Source organism: Ammodytes marinus (assembly GCF_949987685.1).
Source record: "Ammodytes marinus genome assembly, chromosome: 5".
NCBI classification, from domain to species: Eukaryota; Metazoa; Chordata; class Actinopteri; order Uranoscopiformes; family Ammodytidae; genus Ammodytes; species Ammodytes marinus.
In genome coordinates this window covers 33,099,547-33,116,924 of record NC_137234.1, presented here as the reverse complement: position 1 = coordinate 33,116,924, position 17,378 = coordinate 33,099,547, and the positions used below count along the sequence as shown (strand labels likewise).

The following is a 17,378-nucleotide window of genomic DNA, read 5'->3' as shown; positions in this document are numbered from 1 at the left end:
GTGGCAGTGACAACCATAATATTCTACGTCTCTTTTATAATAGGTCCATGTGTATTGGTGGCAGCATGGCTGGCAGTGTTAACTTGGCCTACTTAAATATTTATTAAAATGAGCCAATACAGCAACAGTTTTATATTAAGCCTACAATTATTAACGAGATAGAATTTATGTAAATACGTTTAGCCAATAACAAAAGAATATGGCTGATAATGGGAAAATACTAGGCCTACTGAGCTAGACCAGATACCAGTTACATTAAAAAAATAGTTTTTTACATTACAATTCTTTCAGAAATGTTAGAATAAATATGCAAATTTGGCAATATCTTACTAATTATGTGTATATTTGCATTTTTTTAACACCCAAAACTGGGTGTTGGAAATAACCAGAGCTAAAATCATTATTTAATTTTTGCAACTTATGTGTCCAAAGAGTTTACAGAAAATAATATGGATACAGCCTTTTTCTCTTTTCTTTTTTACTTTAAAGGCTATATCAAAAAAAAAGTGTTGACTTTTCGGCATGTTTTTAAGGAGAATCATAAACAGATCCTTCAGAAATAACCTTCAGAATAGTGCTAGGGACGATTATGGAAAGTTTAGTGGATATAAGTGCTTCAGAAGTTGATTTATGATACATGTTCTCTTCAAAAATTGCTGCAGCCACTTCCTTAGTTTGAATTGACTTGTAGTTTCTTCGAGATAAGTACAGATCATGGACATACAGTATAATGAAAGGTACAGATACAGAAAGTGACAGCTCTACTTTTGCTTCGGGGCGCCTGACCAATCGTAGTGTTAGGAGCGCATGGCCAATCGCGAGAGGGAGAGGAATCCGTCACGTGACTGCTCTTGGACCAGGAAGTGTGTGGTGCCAGAAGCCTGAAGCACGGCTAAATCAAAACAAATCCAAACAAGCCTTTGGGCGAGCTGAAACTCTTTTTTGCTGTGATCGCCTGGGATTACATTGGTCTTGACATGGACGGTATGTCGTGTGTTAACTGCTGAAGGGTCCATCTTGACAGGCGTCACCTGTTTGTAGCTATGACAGATAGCTAACATTAGCTTGTTAGCTTGGGTTGACGGCTAGCTTAGTTAGTTCCATAGATATAAAAACAGTTAGTTCGCTGTCAGACCTGTTAAAATGTTCAGTGTATTGGTTTATCCAATGTAACTAGTAGGATACTGGCAGGCTGACTAAGATTTCATCTTTTATGATTTAATAGCGTCTTGCTGTCTGCCTTTCAATATTTTCTTTTTGTGGGGGAGATGACTGTTACATCAGGAATGTCACACAAACCAAGAGTGACAAACGTTGACCAATGTAGACGCGTTAGGTTTGCACAAAACATGAAGACTTATAACTTAAAGATAATAGTAGACAATAGCTTTAAGCATTTAAGTGAAAATATATGTTTTGTTTGTTAGTAAAAATTGACAGGCCCTGTTATGTTTTAAGAGATATTTAATCAAACAATATGATTGTATGTTTGCACTGCAGTGAATATTGTTTTAGCGTTTCCCATTACTGTTGTTTCCCCTACTGCTGTAAATTATCATAATGTATGGAATTGGTCAGTGATAAGGAGTTGCGTTTAGAGATCTCTTTACTTTTCCACTCAGTAAAATGTGCGTAGTACCTTCATTCAAAGAAAAGACAGACTCTCAAACTCTAGAATTACACCGCTCGTCATCTCAGACAATGAAAAGCCAATGTTTCGGTTAATGATACCAACAGACACTGTAGGAATGCATACTATTATAATGACTGAATGTGTTGCTATGTAACAGGCAAACCTTTCTGACTGTCTACATTATTTACACTTTGTTTCTCCCTGTCCCTCTGCAGAAACACTCTTCCAGCTAAAGGTATGTATCAGTGAAAATGTTTCAAATCTGCTTGATAAAACTTATAAAAGTGGATTATTTATTTGTCATTTCCCATGCACCTTTCTCTTTGCTTCATAGTTCACTTCTAAGCAGCTTGAGAGACTGGCCAAGAAAGCAGAGAAGGAGTCTGAAAAGGAGCAGGCCAAGGTTAAGAAGGTGAGCAAATGGGCCCAGGCTACAGGCCAAGCATTTGTGGTGGCTGGATGCTTAAACTGCATTCTATAAACTGTCCAACAATGCTATCTATCTATCTATCTATCTATCTATCTATCTATCTATCTATCTATCTATCTATCTATCTATCTATCTATCTATCTATCTATACCTCTCTCTCCCTTTAACATGTTCTAGCATCTTAATCTCTACGGTGGCGTCTTTATTAAATGAGATGTACCAGACAATAATCTTAAAAATGTCAGGCTTTGTGTGCTGAACAGTGAAATACTTAGCAGTAGGGATTGGGTTACTAAGGTTACATATAAAGTGGTCTATCTCCTTTTCCATATTCTGTTTGGTATTGTGCCAGTACAGGTGCATCCCAAAACAATTGAATATCATGGGAAAGTTCATTCAGATAGTGAAACGTTCATATATAGATTTTTTTATTGTTTATTCTAGATTCATTTCACTTCATGTATAATGAATCTCTAACATATGTACACTCAACAAAAATATAAACGCAACACTTTTGTTTTTGCTCCCATTTTTCATGAGATGGACTTAAAGATCTAAAATTCATTCCAGATACACAATTGTACCATTTCTCTCAAACATTGTTCACAAATCTGTCTAAATGTGTGATAGTGAGCACTTCTGCTTTGCTGAGATAATCCATCCCACCTCACAGGTGTGCCACATCAAAATGCTGATCTGACATCATGATTGGTGCACAGGTGTGCCTTAGACTGTCCACAATAAAAGGCCACCCTGAAATGTGCAGTTTTGTCTCACAGCAAAATGCCACAGATGCCACAAGCATTGAGGGAGCGTGCAATTGGCATGCTGACAGCAGGAATGTCAACCAGATCTGTTGCTCGTGCATTGAATGTTCATTTCTCCACCATAAGCCGTCTCCAGCAACTTCGCACAGCCATTGAAGAGGAGTGGACCAACATTCCACAGGCCACAATTGACAATCTGATAAACTCTATGCGAAGAAGATGTGTTGCACTGCATGAGGCAAATGGTGGTCACACCAGATACTGACTGGTTCTGAGTCCCCAGACCCCCAATAAAGCAAAAAAATGCACATTTCAGGGTGGCCTGTTATTGTGGACAGTCTAAGGCACACCTGTGCACTAATCATGATGTCAGATCAGCATCTTGATGTGGCACACCTGTGAGGTGGGATGGATTATCTCAGCAAAGCAGAAGTGCTCACTATCACACATTTAGACAGATTTGTGAACAATGTTTGAGAGAAATGGTACAATTGTGTATCTGGAATGAATTTTAGATCTTTAAGTCCATCTCATGAAAAATGGGAGCAAAAACAAAAGTGTTGCGTTTATATTTTTGTTGAGTGTAAGTTTGACTCTTTGAATTAAATGACAGAAAAACATGAACTTTTCATTGATATTAAAAAAAAATTGACATGCACCTGTACTTTTTGTCCCACACTTATTCAGTAATAGTATATGCAGAACTGCCACATTGTTTGTGCTACAAATTCAATAGTGTTTGATGTTTCTATATTTCAAATTATTATACCATACGGCATGTTGTGGTTGTGTCGGGCTGTGCGGAACTATACCAAATATAATGTCAATTTATGGTATTGTAGAAATGACGAGGTTTAATATAATTACATTGAATAATTTAAGTGATATGTGTAGAAACGTGCGTACTAATCATAGGTCAGAAGAACTACAGTTTTTCTGATTTATTAAAGGCAGAAGTGGTCCAATGAAGAGCCGTTTTGATGAGAGGCGATTATTTGCGGACCCAGGGGGGAACTGGAGCTCCACTTTGGAACAGTAATACGTCACGGTCCTTCTTCTTCTTCTTTTTTGGTGTTTTATGGCTGTCGGCATCCTTAGTAGTTGCATTACCGCCACTTAAAGAGGACCTATGATGCTTTTTGACTTTTATGACCTATAAACGTTGTTATGATGATTCATAGTCATGCTTAACCATACTAAATTATCAAATAATGACTTACATGCATTTCGACGTATTCCCTGCTGACTGTCTGGGGTGTCTGTGCCGAGCACTAAACACTATTCTAGCCAGTCGAGAAGTCACGTGTTCAAAGCGGTCTACCCTTTGTAACTTTGTGATGTCGCATGTAACTTTGTGAAGTCACCACGCGGATGTTTCCATGTATGGTAATGCTGTCACTTCCCTGTTCGCGTCTGCCTCGCGTCTGCCTCGCGCCCTTATAGGTCCATGCTCGCGCTTCCCGCCACTGAAAGTGTTCCGGAAGGAAGGTAACCAATCACAACGGAGTGGGGTTTGCAGGAGGGGGGGGGGGAGGGTAGCGGAGATTGCCGAAGCACAGGCGGAGGGAGCGGAGATGGCCGATGCACACACACTCAAGTGTTGACAGGACGTGCTGGATCGCCAAAATAAGAGAAAGAGCTTCCCGAAAATCTACATAGTTTTTTGTGATGTGATTCGTGTCAGGTTGCTCTATAGCGGTGTAAAACAAGAAATTAAGACCAGAAAAGTAGTATAATAGGTCCTCTTTAAGTATAACAAACTTCATTTTTATAACCTATCCCTGTCCCCTTACCCTAACCCTAGCCACCCTGCTGTGATTCCTGAACCTAATCGCCAAAACAATATAAATAACACAAACCGGGTTATTGGTCTGCGGTCTTGTTATTGTTGTTACTTCCTTATTCAAGTGACGGTGACATACTGTATTTCCGGTTCAACAGTGTAGCTGTGCTTCCCCATGGGTCTGCAAATAGATACTCTTGGTTTTGGTTCCAAGAGCCAAGCTAAATGAGTTCCCATCTCAACTGCCCTTTGTCAGTATAAGGGCTTAATGATTGGAACGCTTCTCTGGTACAGCAGGGGGCAGTACAACTCTACCTTTGAGCAAGGAGTGCCTTGGTTGTCCTCTAAAGTTGATTCCAATATATCATGATGGTTAATAGTTGAATAGTTAGTATAGAAGTAGATATTTCTGCTTAAAGTTCATGAGCCATCTTTGTTTATAAATCAGTGATTCTTGAGAAGTGGGACAAAACAGGGTGCAATGTTGAAAAAATACAAACCCTATGTTTAGGCAAATTAAATGACATGTTTGTTTCCAACATATACTAAGCTACTGAGCTAAGCTTTGACACAACCTCCCAGCATTTATCCTTTTTATCAAAATGGGCTTTTTAGCTTGTCGTTCCTTATTTTGTGTCAACACCGTCAGACACCAAAAACACAAATTAATTTTCCCTCAATTTATGCTAGACCCATGAGATGTATAGTGATCACAAATATTCACCAAGACTGACTGAGGCCACAAAAAATATTTTCAAGATGTATATGAATATACATTTTTTATATCGAATTATAATAATTTGAAAACCACCCAAATATGATGCCTTCACATTTAATGTCAACTCCGTCATTGGCCTGTCACCACCGTCAGATAGGAAATCTGATGGAGTTGACATCTGACGGTGTTGACATATTTAAACTTAAACAGAACAAATGGAGTTTTTCAAGTAGCCATTTAGTTTTTCTTTTGATGATAGGTGCTAGTATGAACTACTTCAAATAACTTCTGCAGAAATTGTAAGTCGGTGTTGACGTATCATGGTTGTGACGCAGGACTTTCAAGATTTGGAATGTAAAATATTGTAAAACTACAACACTTATCAGAGCCTGTCTGACTCTAATACACTCTGCAGAGGTAGAATGTGACAAGTGGTCCTTCATAGTGACAGCTGCCTCTTATTTTGGCTGATTTTTTTACATTTTAACGGATTGTCTGACGGTGGTGACAAAAAGTGTCCCACCACTTTGAAACCATATAAACCATGAATGTGTTGAGGAAAAACAGTTTTTATTGATATGAGAGATTATTTAGTGTTGCTTTTGATGAAAAAAGCTCTTTTTAATCATTAAAGTACATTTTTAAGTTTTATTGCATATGAATGATTGAACCCTTCTCTGTGGACACACTGTTTTGGACGTCGTGAGAAGATAACAAGTGTCATATATTTGACATAATAATGATAAAATACAATTTAAAGGTGCAGTGTGTAATATGACATCATCAAGAAAGTTCTTCAAAGTTCTAGAATGCAACACTCCGTGGGTAACCCCAACCCTTTCGAATAATAACAGAAGCTACAGTGGCCTTCAAGGACAAGAACAATTCTAAATTTTAAACAATGCACCTGATGACATTCCAACTATGACACTTTCAAGATGGCGGCACTAGGCCTTGGTCCAAAATATGCAGAAATATGGACATATATGAGACCCTTTCTAAGGGAAAGAAAAATAATTCTAAATTGCAAGTTTAAACCTGCAGTGTGTAGAATTTTGGGTTTTATTTCCTAGCAGATTTTGTAGAAAGTAATTATAATATCCATAAGTACATTTAATTTAGTGCATAATAGCTGAAAAAAATTTTTAGAATTATTTTTTTTCCCTTAGAAAGGGTCTCATATATGTCCATATTTCTGCATATCTTGGACCAAGGCCTAGTGCCGCCATCTTGAAAGTGTCATAGTTGGAATGTCATCAGGTGCATTGTTTAAAATTTCTGTTATTATTCAAAAGGGTTGGGGTTACCCAGGGAGCGTTGCATTCTAGAACTTTCTAGAACTTTCTTGATGATGTCATATTACACACTGCACCTTTAAGAGGATAATTGTGCTCCAGACATTCTATTCTTAATCCCTAATAACATCTACAATTTTAAATATGTTTACTTTTAAACATAACAACAGTCAATATTGGAAGACAGCCTTTTGTTCCGCTTCTCAAGAATCACTGAAATGCATGTTTAGTTGGTACATTACATAATATAATACAGGCGTATTCTTTCAAGGAACATGTGGGCTAAACCAGTCCTTTGCTCTCTCACTGGCTAGAGCTATTTCCCTGTTGAGGCATGATAGCCTTCTCCTCTCACTTACAGCTCACCTACATTTCAAATGATTATTACAGTTGCTTTATGTGAGCGACACATTCCAGTTTGATCAAATTAAAAACATGTTGAAAAGAAAGCTTTACGTAACAATATGGCTATGAGCCATGAATTAAAACAAGAGCTATCTATCTATTTTAGTGTACAATGCAGATAATAAACTTTGAACAATGTTATTTCAGTGTGTCAGTATTAACAGGTAGGTGGTTCACTCACACATGGAAGGTTATACTAAATGAGATATAGTAAAGGTGCATTTTTTTTGTTTGTGTTACCAGTGTCTTCTTTGTCTCATCACCAGGCTTTGGCTCAGAAAAATGTGGAAGTTGCCCGAGTGTACGCAGAGAACGCCATCCGGAAAAAGAATGAAGGTCTTAATTGGCTGCGCATGGCGTCTCGAATCGACGCTGTGGCCTCTAAAGTCCAGACAGCTGTCACCATGAAAGGAGTAAGATACCGTGTTCAGTCAGTTCACTAATACAAATGCAGCCTTAGCTTATATACACTTTCTCGATACGTTTAAAGGTGTAGTGTGCAGTTTCAGAGTGGGGGGGGGGGGGGGTGATTTGCTAACATAGGCAGAAACTGTATTGAGTTAACAAACATATTTTCCCTGCGTGTAATTCTTATTATTGAATAATTCTATCATCCTTATTCAGAACTAAATCATTTGGAGTCACCAAGCATGAGCCTAGAATATGTTCGTAAACAAAACTGTGGGCCCTGCTGCTGTAAAAAACAACAACATTAAAAACAGTATCATTTAAGGTAGATTTCTAACTTCAAACAGTGTTCCAGGAATAAAAAAAATTCCTGTGAGGAAAGTTTGTCTATTCAGTTATGAGAACAGGTTAGAAAATGTTCACTTCTCTGACACATCCAAAGTTACATAGTGCACCTTTTAAGATGTAGGATTTATAGGCAATAACTTTCATATGAACGCATCACATTGTCCCCTCTATTTAAAAAAAAAAAAAAGCTGGCAGGGGAGAAGAGGAATTTTTATGTCTTTCAGAATTTAGACAAATGCATTATGAAGCCTCTCCCCCCCCCCCCCACTAGGTGGCCAAAAACATGAGCCAGGTGACCAAGGCCCTGGACAAAGCTCTGAACTCCATGGATCTCCAGAAGGTCTCTGCAGTCATGGACAAGTTTGAAACACAAGTCCAGAACCTGGATGTCCACACCTCGGTGAGTGGCTGCAGACTAGTTGCTATTCTTTATTGTCGCATAAGTGTTTATTGTGCCTTATTACAGGACGTGGCTGATTAATGCAGTGTTCTGATTGGTCTGCATGGTCCGTCATTACTCGATAATAGATAAAGGATAATCGATAATTCACTGTTGCTATGGACCTTTTGATTGTATGTCGAGAGCACAGATTTGTGAAGTAATGATTAATGTATGGAAAGACTCCAGTCAAGACGAACTTGTTGGCCTTAATTTCTCGAGGCCGGGTGACCCGTTCGCTCAACATTATCACTCACTTAGGCCACCTGGGATTATGATCTGATTTTGGTAACAAGTGGCCAGCTCTCAGTCCGTGTGTTCACACTCGTCTTTTCACATGTGACTTCTTTGTCTACTTGTGATCGGATACCATTTACCCGCTCTGTATTTAAATCAACACGTACATCATTTCCGTTTGCATTGGTGTTTTTAACCGGTGGGGTTCAAACAAGTAAACATACAGGGCTGTACAGTGCCGCAGTTTAAATCGCATTTGCTATTACAATGCATTACATGCAAAGATAATTAAAAGTCTAGTTTGACGAGATAGGCTACTGTCTCATTTAGACAAGGAGGAGCGATGCACAACACTGCTTAGAGGGCTCTACATTAACACTCGCCAAATGCGGTAAATATCATAGATAGTATATCAAAGTAATTACGCCTCTTTGGCTGGTGAAAGATGTGTGCTCACCGGGCGGCTTTTCTAACGTCTGCCTCTGATACACTCTTGTCACCACCACCAGTACAAGGCTTTCCATATTGATGCAGTTAAGTTACTGCATTTGCGAACCGAATATTTCCTGTGCGCCTTCACATTAAACGCCTTTAACTAGCCAAACGCGAGTTGACTTTAATTTTTAAGCAGATAAGAACAGGAAGTCGTTGCCTTGCAGCTCTCCAGTCAATAGCAGCGATTTCCGTGTTTTCAGATTTACGCAGTGAAATGAAAACAGAGGACAGAAAGCTTGTCATTTGCAATACTGGCGGATGCAACTAACGTTCATGAGGCTTCTATAAAAGCTGCATGAACGCTAGTGATGCACTTTTAACGTATGTCCGCTCAGGCAGGGGGCGGCAGTTGAGTAGGAGGTCCCTAATGTGGACAAGAGTCACATTGGTGTTTCCACTACCAAATGAATGCGGACACAAGCGACGTAAACCACCTCCGAATGTGGTTTTTGTGATCCGATCTCAATGCGTCTTGAGTGTTTTCACCTGTAGTTAGAGCTGTATTCACGTGATCCGATCACAAAAACCACATGTTAAAGACAAGTGGAAACGGAGTCTTAGTAATAAACATGATACAATCATACACTGGCGGGCCAAAAAGACAAGTTGACACTTGGATGTTTCTAAGTAAATAAAACTCCTGTCTATGTTTAAAAGTGAAAGTACAAGCATTCCCACACGCACACTGCTAAGAGAACTTCATGGATTGGGACTTCTGCTGTTTAGCCTAAAGAAAACCATTTATCAGTGGCCCTTATCTTAAGAAATAATGTGCTTGGGAATATAAAGATTGGACTCTGGAGCAATGGAAAAAGGTTGTGTGGTCTGATGAGACCAGATTGACCCTGTTCCAGAGTGATGGGTGCATCAGGGTAAGAAGAGAGGTGGATGAAGTGATGCTCCCATCATGCCTAGTGCCTACTGTACAGTGTGAGAGTGTACAGTAGGATCTGGGGTTGCTTCAGTTGGTTCAGCAACATTATGTGGCAAAAAAAAGCTTATCAAAACGATGCAACAGCGAAAGCGTGCCGTAATAAAAGCTAACGGTGGTCCAACAAAATATTAGAGTGTGTGACCTTTTTTTGGCCGGGCAGTGTAGCTAGTCTATAGTTGCACTGGTAAGAACTTGACAACTCCTGTCTGAATTCAAAAAGTCAAACCCACTTGTGCAGTGTCTGGCCTGCGTTGTCTTTTTGTCCTAACCCCCCCTGTGTGCTCCATGCCCACCAGGTGATGGATGACTCCATGAGCTCTGCCACCACGCTGACCACCCCCCAGGACCAGGTGGATGACCTCATCCACCAGATAGCAGAGGAGAACGGCCTGGAGGTCATGGACCAGCTCAGCCAGCTGCCGGCGGGGGCCTCCTCAGTGGGCGCAGCAGAGAGCTCACGGGTGCAGGACAAAGAAGACCAGCTGTCTCGACGGTAAGGTCAAGTGTTTTACCTGTGTCTCCTAAGTTGGTGATGGGACCAAAATAAGCCGTTTGTAATCACCTCAGCAAGAGTGAAGAGCCCTGTGTTTGGAGAAAAGTGTTAGTTTATTTTGTGGTGTTTTTCCCACTTCATTGAATTCATCAGCAGGCTACACTGTCTTTCGCTGCTGTAAATAGTGCTTTTCCACCGCACATGTAGCTCTGCTCGACTGGACTCGACTTAGCTCATCTTGGTTTTGGTAGCAGCACGGGTGGTTTTCCACTGCAAATAGTACCTCCTGAACGTGGGCGGGGTCGTCATACAAAGGGGCTGAAAGCCGACTCCGGAGCCAAGTAGCAAAGCAGAAATTATAACAGTTGTTGTACTATTAACTGAACCAACCGCCAAAAATACGGATGGGAAATGTTTAAGAAATGCCCCCCTTGTATCTGTTTGCTAAAAGAAGTAGAAGAATATTGTGACGGGCCATTAAAAGGGATGGTTGTTGTCCCGATGTGTGACTCTGCCACAGTCAGCTGTAGGGATGCGTCACGTACATCCCTATGCACGTAAACACGGGCATGATAAAGTTGAAGGCCGTGTCTCAGCCTAAATAATTTATTGAGGTAATCGGTGCAGTCCGAGGCTTGTAATGTAATCGCTCAGTATCGTTTCTGTCCCAGCTGGCTACTATAGCCAGGCTAGCTGCTAGCTGCCCTACATGTCTCCTCTCGTATTGTGTACAGTATGTTTAAAGTAATATCCCCAACAACCAACACAACTGGGTGAGCTAAGCGAATATATGGACATTTCATCACATTTTTTCAGATCTGTGATGCAAATCAAATGAAAGAGAGCCAGAGAAGGCTGCACACGACGAGACAAGATACACTCGAAAAGTCCCGGAGAGTTTGGGAGAATATACAACAGAATGAAGCCAATCAGTGGCCGGCAGTCTGCCGACGTCACCTTTTAGCATCGGCTCAGCTCGCTTGGAACCTAGAGCGAGGCGATACCAAAAAACCACCCGGTACCAGGTACCATGATTTTGTGGTGCAAACACCAAAAATGCGAGTTGAATTGAGTTGATACCATGCAGTGGAAAAGGGCCAACAGACACCATAGTTAAGCTGCAGTCAGAGTATATACTCTGACCTCAGCAATGGCCTTTTGGCAAAAACCCTGTGTACCAAGTAAGAGCGCTGTCTGCAGTGGAAACGCAAACCAGAGATCTAGGGTTACCGTGCCCTGCTGAACCGTGCCGGGCCTAAACCAAACTGTGCTGCTCAGTGAAAACCAGGCATTTGATAAAAACTATATGCACCCTCATATAAATTACGGGTGGGTTAGAAGCAGCGTGTGTGTGTGTGGGTGTGTGTGTGCGTGCGTGCGTGCGTGCGTGTGTGCGTGCGTGCGTGCGTGCGTGCGCGTGTGTGCGTGCGTGTGTGTGTGTGTGAAGGCGATTCCTTAAAGCGGACAAAGAATCTTCCCACTCTCAACCTAGCAACACTGTTTTTTTCCAATCTCTGGAAGCAGGATAACAAGTAGCACATGGTCAGGCAAATTCTTTGAATAGAGCATGAAATCAGGAAGTGAGAACATTGCGCAGAGGGCTGCTCCCCCCCCCCCCCTCCACACACTGACACACTGTCATCTCAAATGAGGAAGCTCAAAGATGGTAAGAAGAGATTCCTTTGTGTTGCGATATGGGTTTATCAGAATAGTCATGGTTTGACCAAAAATAATGACAGTACATCACGGCGTATACAACAGTTTCTTGTGTTTCTTCCTCTCGCTTGGTAGAAATAAGATACAAAGATTACGATGGACTAAGAGTATCTGCAGATTGACAATAATACTGGATAAAGAGTGGTGGTAGCTGAATTAAGTCTTGATAATGAATCTCTTAACTCTAATAATAAAACAATTGATTCGTTTTAGATTTCTTTTATTATTTTGAACATATTTAGGTTATTCAAATATCCGATGCTTCCAGCTTCTCAAATGTTACGGGTCTCTTCTTTTGATTGTGGTATTTTCACAATTTTCTTTCGTCTTTATAAATGAAAGAAATGATTCAAATAAAATAAGAAAATCTTCAGTTTGATGGTTTTAGCGAGTCATCTTCAGCTCCATGTTTGACTCCGTCCCTAAAAGAAATAATTGTACTGTTGTTGCTTCCAGTTTTTCCAGTGTTGTGTCTTCTGCTGTTGCTATTGTGGTGCTCTGTTTGTCTATCTAATCACAAGTTATTTCTGGGACGCATAATTGGGACTCATTGGTCACACAGGGACCAGCAGCTTTCACATGCCAAGCTGTCAAGTCTGCTCATTAGTAGGTGTTGAAATACAGAGGTGTTGCTGTCAGCTCATCATTGACAGGGCTTTGCAGCAGGAACACACACAATGCTGGGTTGACAGAGGTTGTGTGGAAGCAGGCGGAGAGCTCACACGCTGTAGATTTATGAGTCATTTTTGAGCCCAATGTGTGGAAACATTGTATGATCATAGCATCTTTGACACCATTCAATTTGTTTGTATTAATGAGACAATCCAGCATGAATGGCGCTCTGCCACAGTACATCTTCTTTACTGACTACCACAGTCAAATGAAGACTGAAGAAATGATAAGAAGCTGTAAAAATAGAGGGTTAGAATTGCTTCTTAAAGGTGGAGTGAGAGATTCTGGAGAACGCCTGTTGCCAAAATCTATTTATCTAAATGAAAACATTTTGTATAACTACACAGCCTAGGCTCTGTAAACAGGCATGTTGCTAGCTACTGTGGGACCCTTTTTTTAGTATGTACCACCACTGGACCATTTTGTGCCTGGAGAAACCCTGCGATACGCTTTATTTACATAACAGTTTACAGACCCTAGGCTGTTTTTTCCCCAGCGCCCACAAACATTATGGACTGGTTGCGTATTATGAGGAGATATCCACTGATTTTGACAAAGCATAATCCAGAACCGTCTTTTTACCTGGGAAACAATAGTTAAGCAAAAATAATCTTAACTCAAATGTCCACTCACCAGCTTGTTGTTAGGATTTGATATCTGATCATTTCATGGTATTGCAACATATTTATATTTTCTCACACTGTTACCTTCATATAACAGCTATGCATGCTGCCAACCAACTGGACATTCAGATCTTGATGTATTTGTCATTATTTAGACAGCATAGATTTTTTCACTTTCCTTTGATTTATAATGGTGAATTGAGCGAGTGTTCCCCTCCCCCAAGGCCCAGGGACAGTTGGGGAAAATACAATTGAGTGCACTGCTCCTTTAAGTCTGGTATCTGGTTTCACAAAAGCTTCAGACAATGATCCTTTTTTTTCCTTTTCTCCACACCTTCCAGGTTGGCTGCTCTGAGGAACTGAGTGCTGTAAAGGTGACGCGGGTTTACAACTGTGTGGAAGCAGGCCAGGCTTGATGACGGCCATCGGAGCTCTCTGTGTGTGTTACTATTGAACTGTTCCTACGGGGAGAACTTAATGAGTCTATTGATTACCAACCCCCTCTTCTATTAATACACACACACACACTCAATACACTTACGCACACACGCACGAACACACGAACACACACACACACACACACACACACACACACACTACACACACACACCACCTGAGAAGGCATGAGTCTGTCTATCTGCTTCACCCATTGATCGACCCATCTATTCCCGTTTCTCTCTCTCCGTCTAATTCCCCCATTGCATCTCATTTTACCGTTATCTCAATCTCTCTGTTTTCCCTCTCTTTCTCCACTATCACCTCATCTTTGAGCTCCTGTGGCTAAACTTGTCAGTTCTCCAATCACAGGATTGTATGTAAGCTTTATGACGGTGTAATAGGGCCAAGATCTAGGAAGAATTTAAATAACATTATGGGAATATTTTTTCAAACTTTACATTTACAATGGTGAAAATGAAAGACTTTTAATAAGCGGTTATGGTGATTAATGCCCCCCCCCCCACCTGGCTCTCATAAGCGGCTGGGTGGTTTAAACATGTATGAAGTTGTTTGAGGGGGGGGGGGAGTCAGAAATGGTTTAAATGGATGACTCTGTTGGGAGGAAGAAGACACATGCACATTAGTTCAAAGCCTCTGGAAACCTAGTTTAAGAAAGTACAAATCAATATATGACAATATTAAAGTTGGGGGTCTCAATAAGTTTTTACAAAAATTATAAGACTTCGTTAAAGAAATGTTTTTTTCACTGTTTAGACCATTTGACAGGACTGTGGGCGTGGCCGTATCAAACGGTCTCATACAAACGGTCATTGTTTTTATAGAATGTTCGGGCAGAGAACTGCCATGATTACTGTGTCAGAAGAACCAGAGCATTCATCATCTAGACTGAATTTCTGTAAATGTTATCATACATTAATATGGATTGATAAATATTCACTAACTCTTTTCAGATGCAATTATGGATTAGGATTTTGTGGACTTGGGTTTCCAGGGGCTTAAGTCAAAAGCCCGGCGACATGTTGGTAACACTAACCTCTCACTTCCCTCATCAGATTCATCCCAGTTACACCACTCTCCCTGTGATTGTTTGTTATGCTGTGTACAAAACAGGACAATCCTCAACCCTTTCTCTTTGTCTGTGTGTCAAAACATATTATCGTGTTCTATTATATTATTATTATCCAGACTTTTCGATTATTTTCTCATGCCTGTATTCAGACTACTTTTTGCTTTGAAGGCCTTATTTTGGGATGCAGGTACCTGCGTAGGTGCTCCCCCCCCCCACAAGTGCCTATAGGACGGAAAGTTTAGGAAACCGAAAAAAATCTCTGCAGAAACTTGGTGAAAACTGGGAATTTTTTCCATGAGATGTTGTTTTTTCTTCTTAACCAGCTTCGCTCCAGCTCTGTATGTGATGAGTGAGAGCTCTGGTGAGCCATGGCTGTCATAGGTTGTCATTCATTATCTCTTTAAGAGTGGAGTCAGCTATTCGGGACAATGTCTGTCGTCAAAAGTCAGTGTATAACTCCTAACCATCCGCTTACCTGCCCGTACTGTGAAACAGTTGGGGAAAACATCCAGTGTTAATACACAGTCTAGGATCAGTAGAGTGCGCCACCGTAGCTAGCAAAAAGACCCGCTTTTGATTTCGACAACAGACGTTCTCCAGAAGTGCTGACACCACCTTTTAACTCTGTGGTGTGAATTTGTCTTGTTTATATATATATATCATTTTTTTTTTTTTTTTTGGGGGGGGTGGGGGGGGGAGGGTCTTGAAGCTCTCACAGCAATACTGACATCCTCAGATATTTTATGGAAGCTTCTCTTTTCTGAAATTGCAGTGATCATGCCCACCTGAAAACAGTCAGTTGCTCCTCCTAATTTGCCTTGTTGTACCTGGTTTTTCAGGTAAATGCAGGAAGATGTTTTTTTTTGCATCAAGAGAGCAGTTGATATTTAAATAAATAAATAATTAAAGGACAATGGCAACGGTGGGGAATTTACAAAAGACTGGTTCATGTTTGGTCCATTGTTCTTGAGATCATAGCTGTGTATTTAGTTGCCGTCAGAGCAGCTTGACCCCTTTTGACTGTTGCTGAATGTTTTCCTCCATTCAAAACACACGGAGGGATTATTTATACTCCCAAGTTCAGCAGACTTTGCAGCACTTTTTCTTTTGTATATCAGTCTTGTGAAAATAAAATCTCACTCTTGATGATTTTGATTTTAATGGGTGTTGTCCTTTTTTTTTTATAAAAACGATTTTAGTAACAACTGTTCTTCCTGGGGTCCATGCAAAAGATAGAACAAGATATTACACTTTTACACATTTACTTTCCCATTGTCCATAATTGTCCGTACTGCTGTCACATTCACATTATTCTCCTTAACAAATGGTTTCATTACATTTGACAAATGGCTGTTTTTAAGGTTCTTTTTCAGACTCCTCTCGCTTGTAAATCTGTGTTTAATGCTGTTCCAATCTGACATTGCCCTATGCATTAGTTTTCTTTATGGCATTAGTTTTAGATGAAGGCAGTGTGAAGCGTCACATAAAGGCACTTATAGTGTTATATGATGTGTGATTTTGAATTCAAAAGAAAGAGATAGGAGGCTGAAATCAACTACTTTAGATAAAGCCTTAACTATTTTCACCAAAACCTTCCTTTCTGCAGTAGTCAGGCTACCAAACTTCCGCAGCCAGGCAAAGTAAAATACAAGTGAGCAAAGCGTTTGTCTGGGAGAAAGCTGGGCTCACGCTGCACTTATCTGATGTCATCTTGCAGGGTTTCAGGATGGGTCCAAACAGTCACCTCTAACAGCCATTTGGGACACAGAATGACTAATGCACAACACATTCCAAATAAGACATTGTGACTGTTTTTGGGGTTATTGTGGGTTTTTTTTCGTCAAAGTCCAAATTATTTCTATAGCACATTAAAAAAACGACATCAGTTGACCAAAGTGCTGTACAAGATACAATACAAAATAACATATAAAATACATGAAGAAAAAGTAAGGTCTCAACTTGTGTTAAAGGCCAATGCAACAAAAGTGAGTCTTCAGCAACGTATTAAACTGTTCAACTTTACAGGGATCCTGGTTCTATTCATTCACACCCAGTCATACTGGTGGTGGTAAACTACAATAGTAGCCACAGCTGCCCATTTGTAGACTATCTGAAGATAAGCTTTCATTAATTAGGCCTAAACACACAGATAGCACACTGTGGATTTTAAAGGGTGACTGGGCGAAAGCTGTATTGGTAACTTTAGGGATGGTGATGTCAGCCTTTGGGACAGACTGAAATAACTCAACGACTACAAGATGGATTTTCATGAATATTTTATACTGACATCAATGACTTTGGTGAGCCTCTGGCCTTTTGTTCTATAGCGCCACTATAAAGTTAACATTTGTGGTTTTGAGTGAATTTGTCTCAACTGTTGGATTGAATTGGCATTTCATGGCTACACAAATTACAGCCCGTCAGGATAAATTGTTTCTAATTTTGGATATGCCT

General features: G+C 40.3%; 1 protein-coding gene across 1 annotated transcript; it reads left to right on the top strand.

Moving 5' to 3' along the window:
• Nucleotides 1-850: 850 nt before the first annotated feature.
• chmp1a (charged multivesicular body protein 1A) lies at nucleotides 851-16,066 on the top strand. Its single transcript, XM_080028591.1, has 7 exons — nucleotides 851-984; nucleotides 1,849-1,868; nucleotides 1,968-2,045; nucleotides 7,298-7,444; nucleotides 8,059-8,187; nucleotides 10,189-10,385; nucleotides 13,738-16,066. The coding sequence occupies exons 1-7, from the start codon at nucleotides 978-980 to the stop codon at nucleotides 13,757-13,759; spliced, it is 600 nt and encodes a 199-aa protein (XP_079884717.1). The 5' UTR covers nucleotides 851-977; the 3' UTR covers nucleotides 13,760-16,066.
• The last annotated feature ends 1,312 nt before the right edge of the window (nucleotides 16,067-17,378 follow it).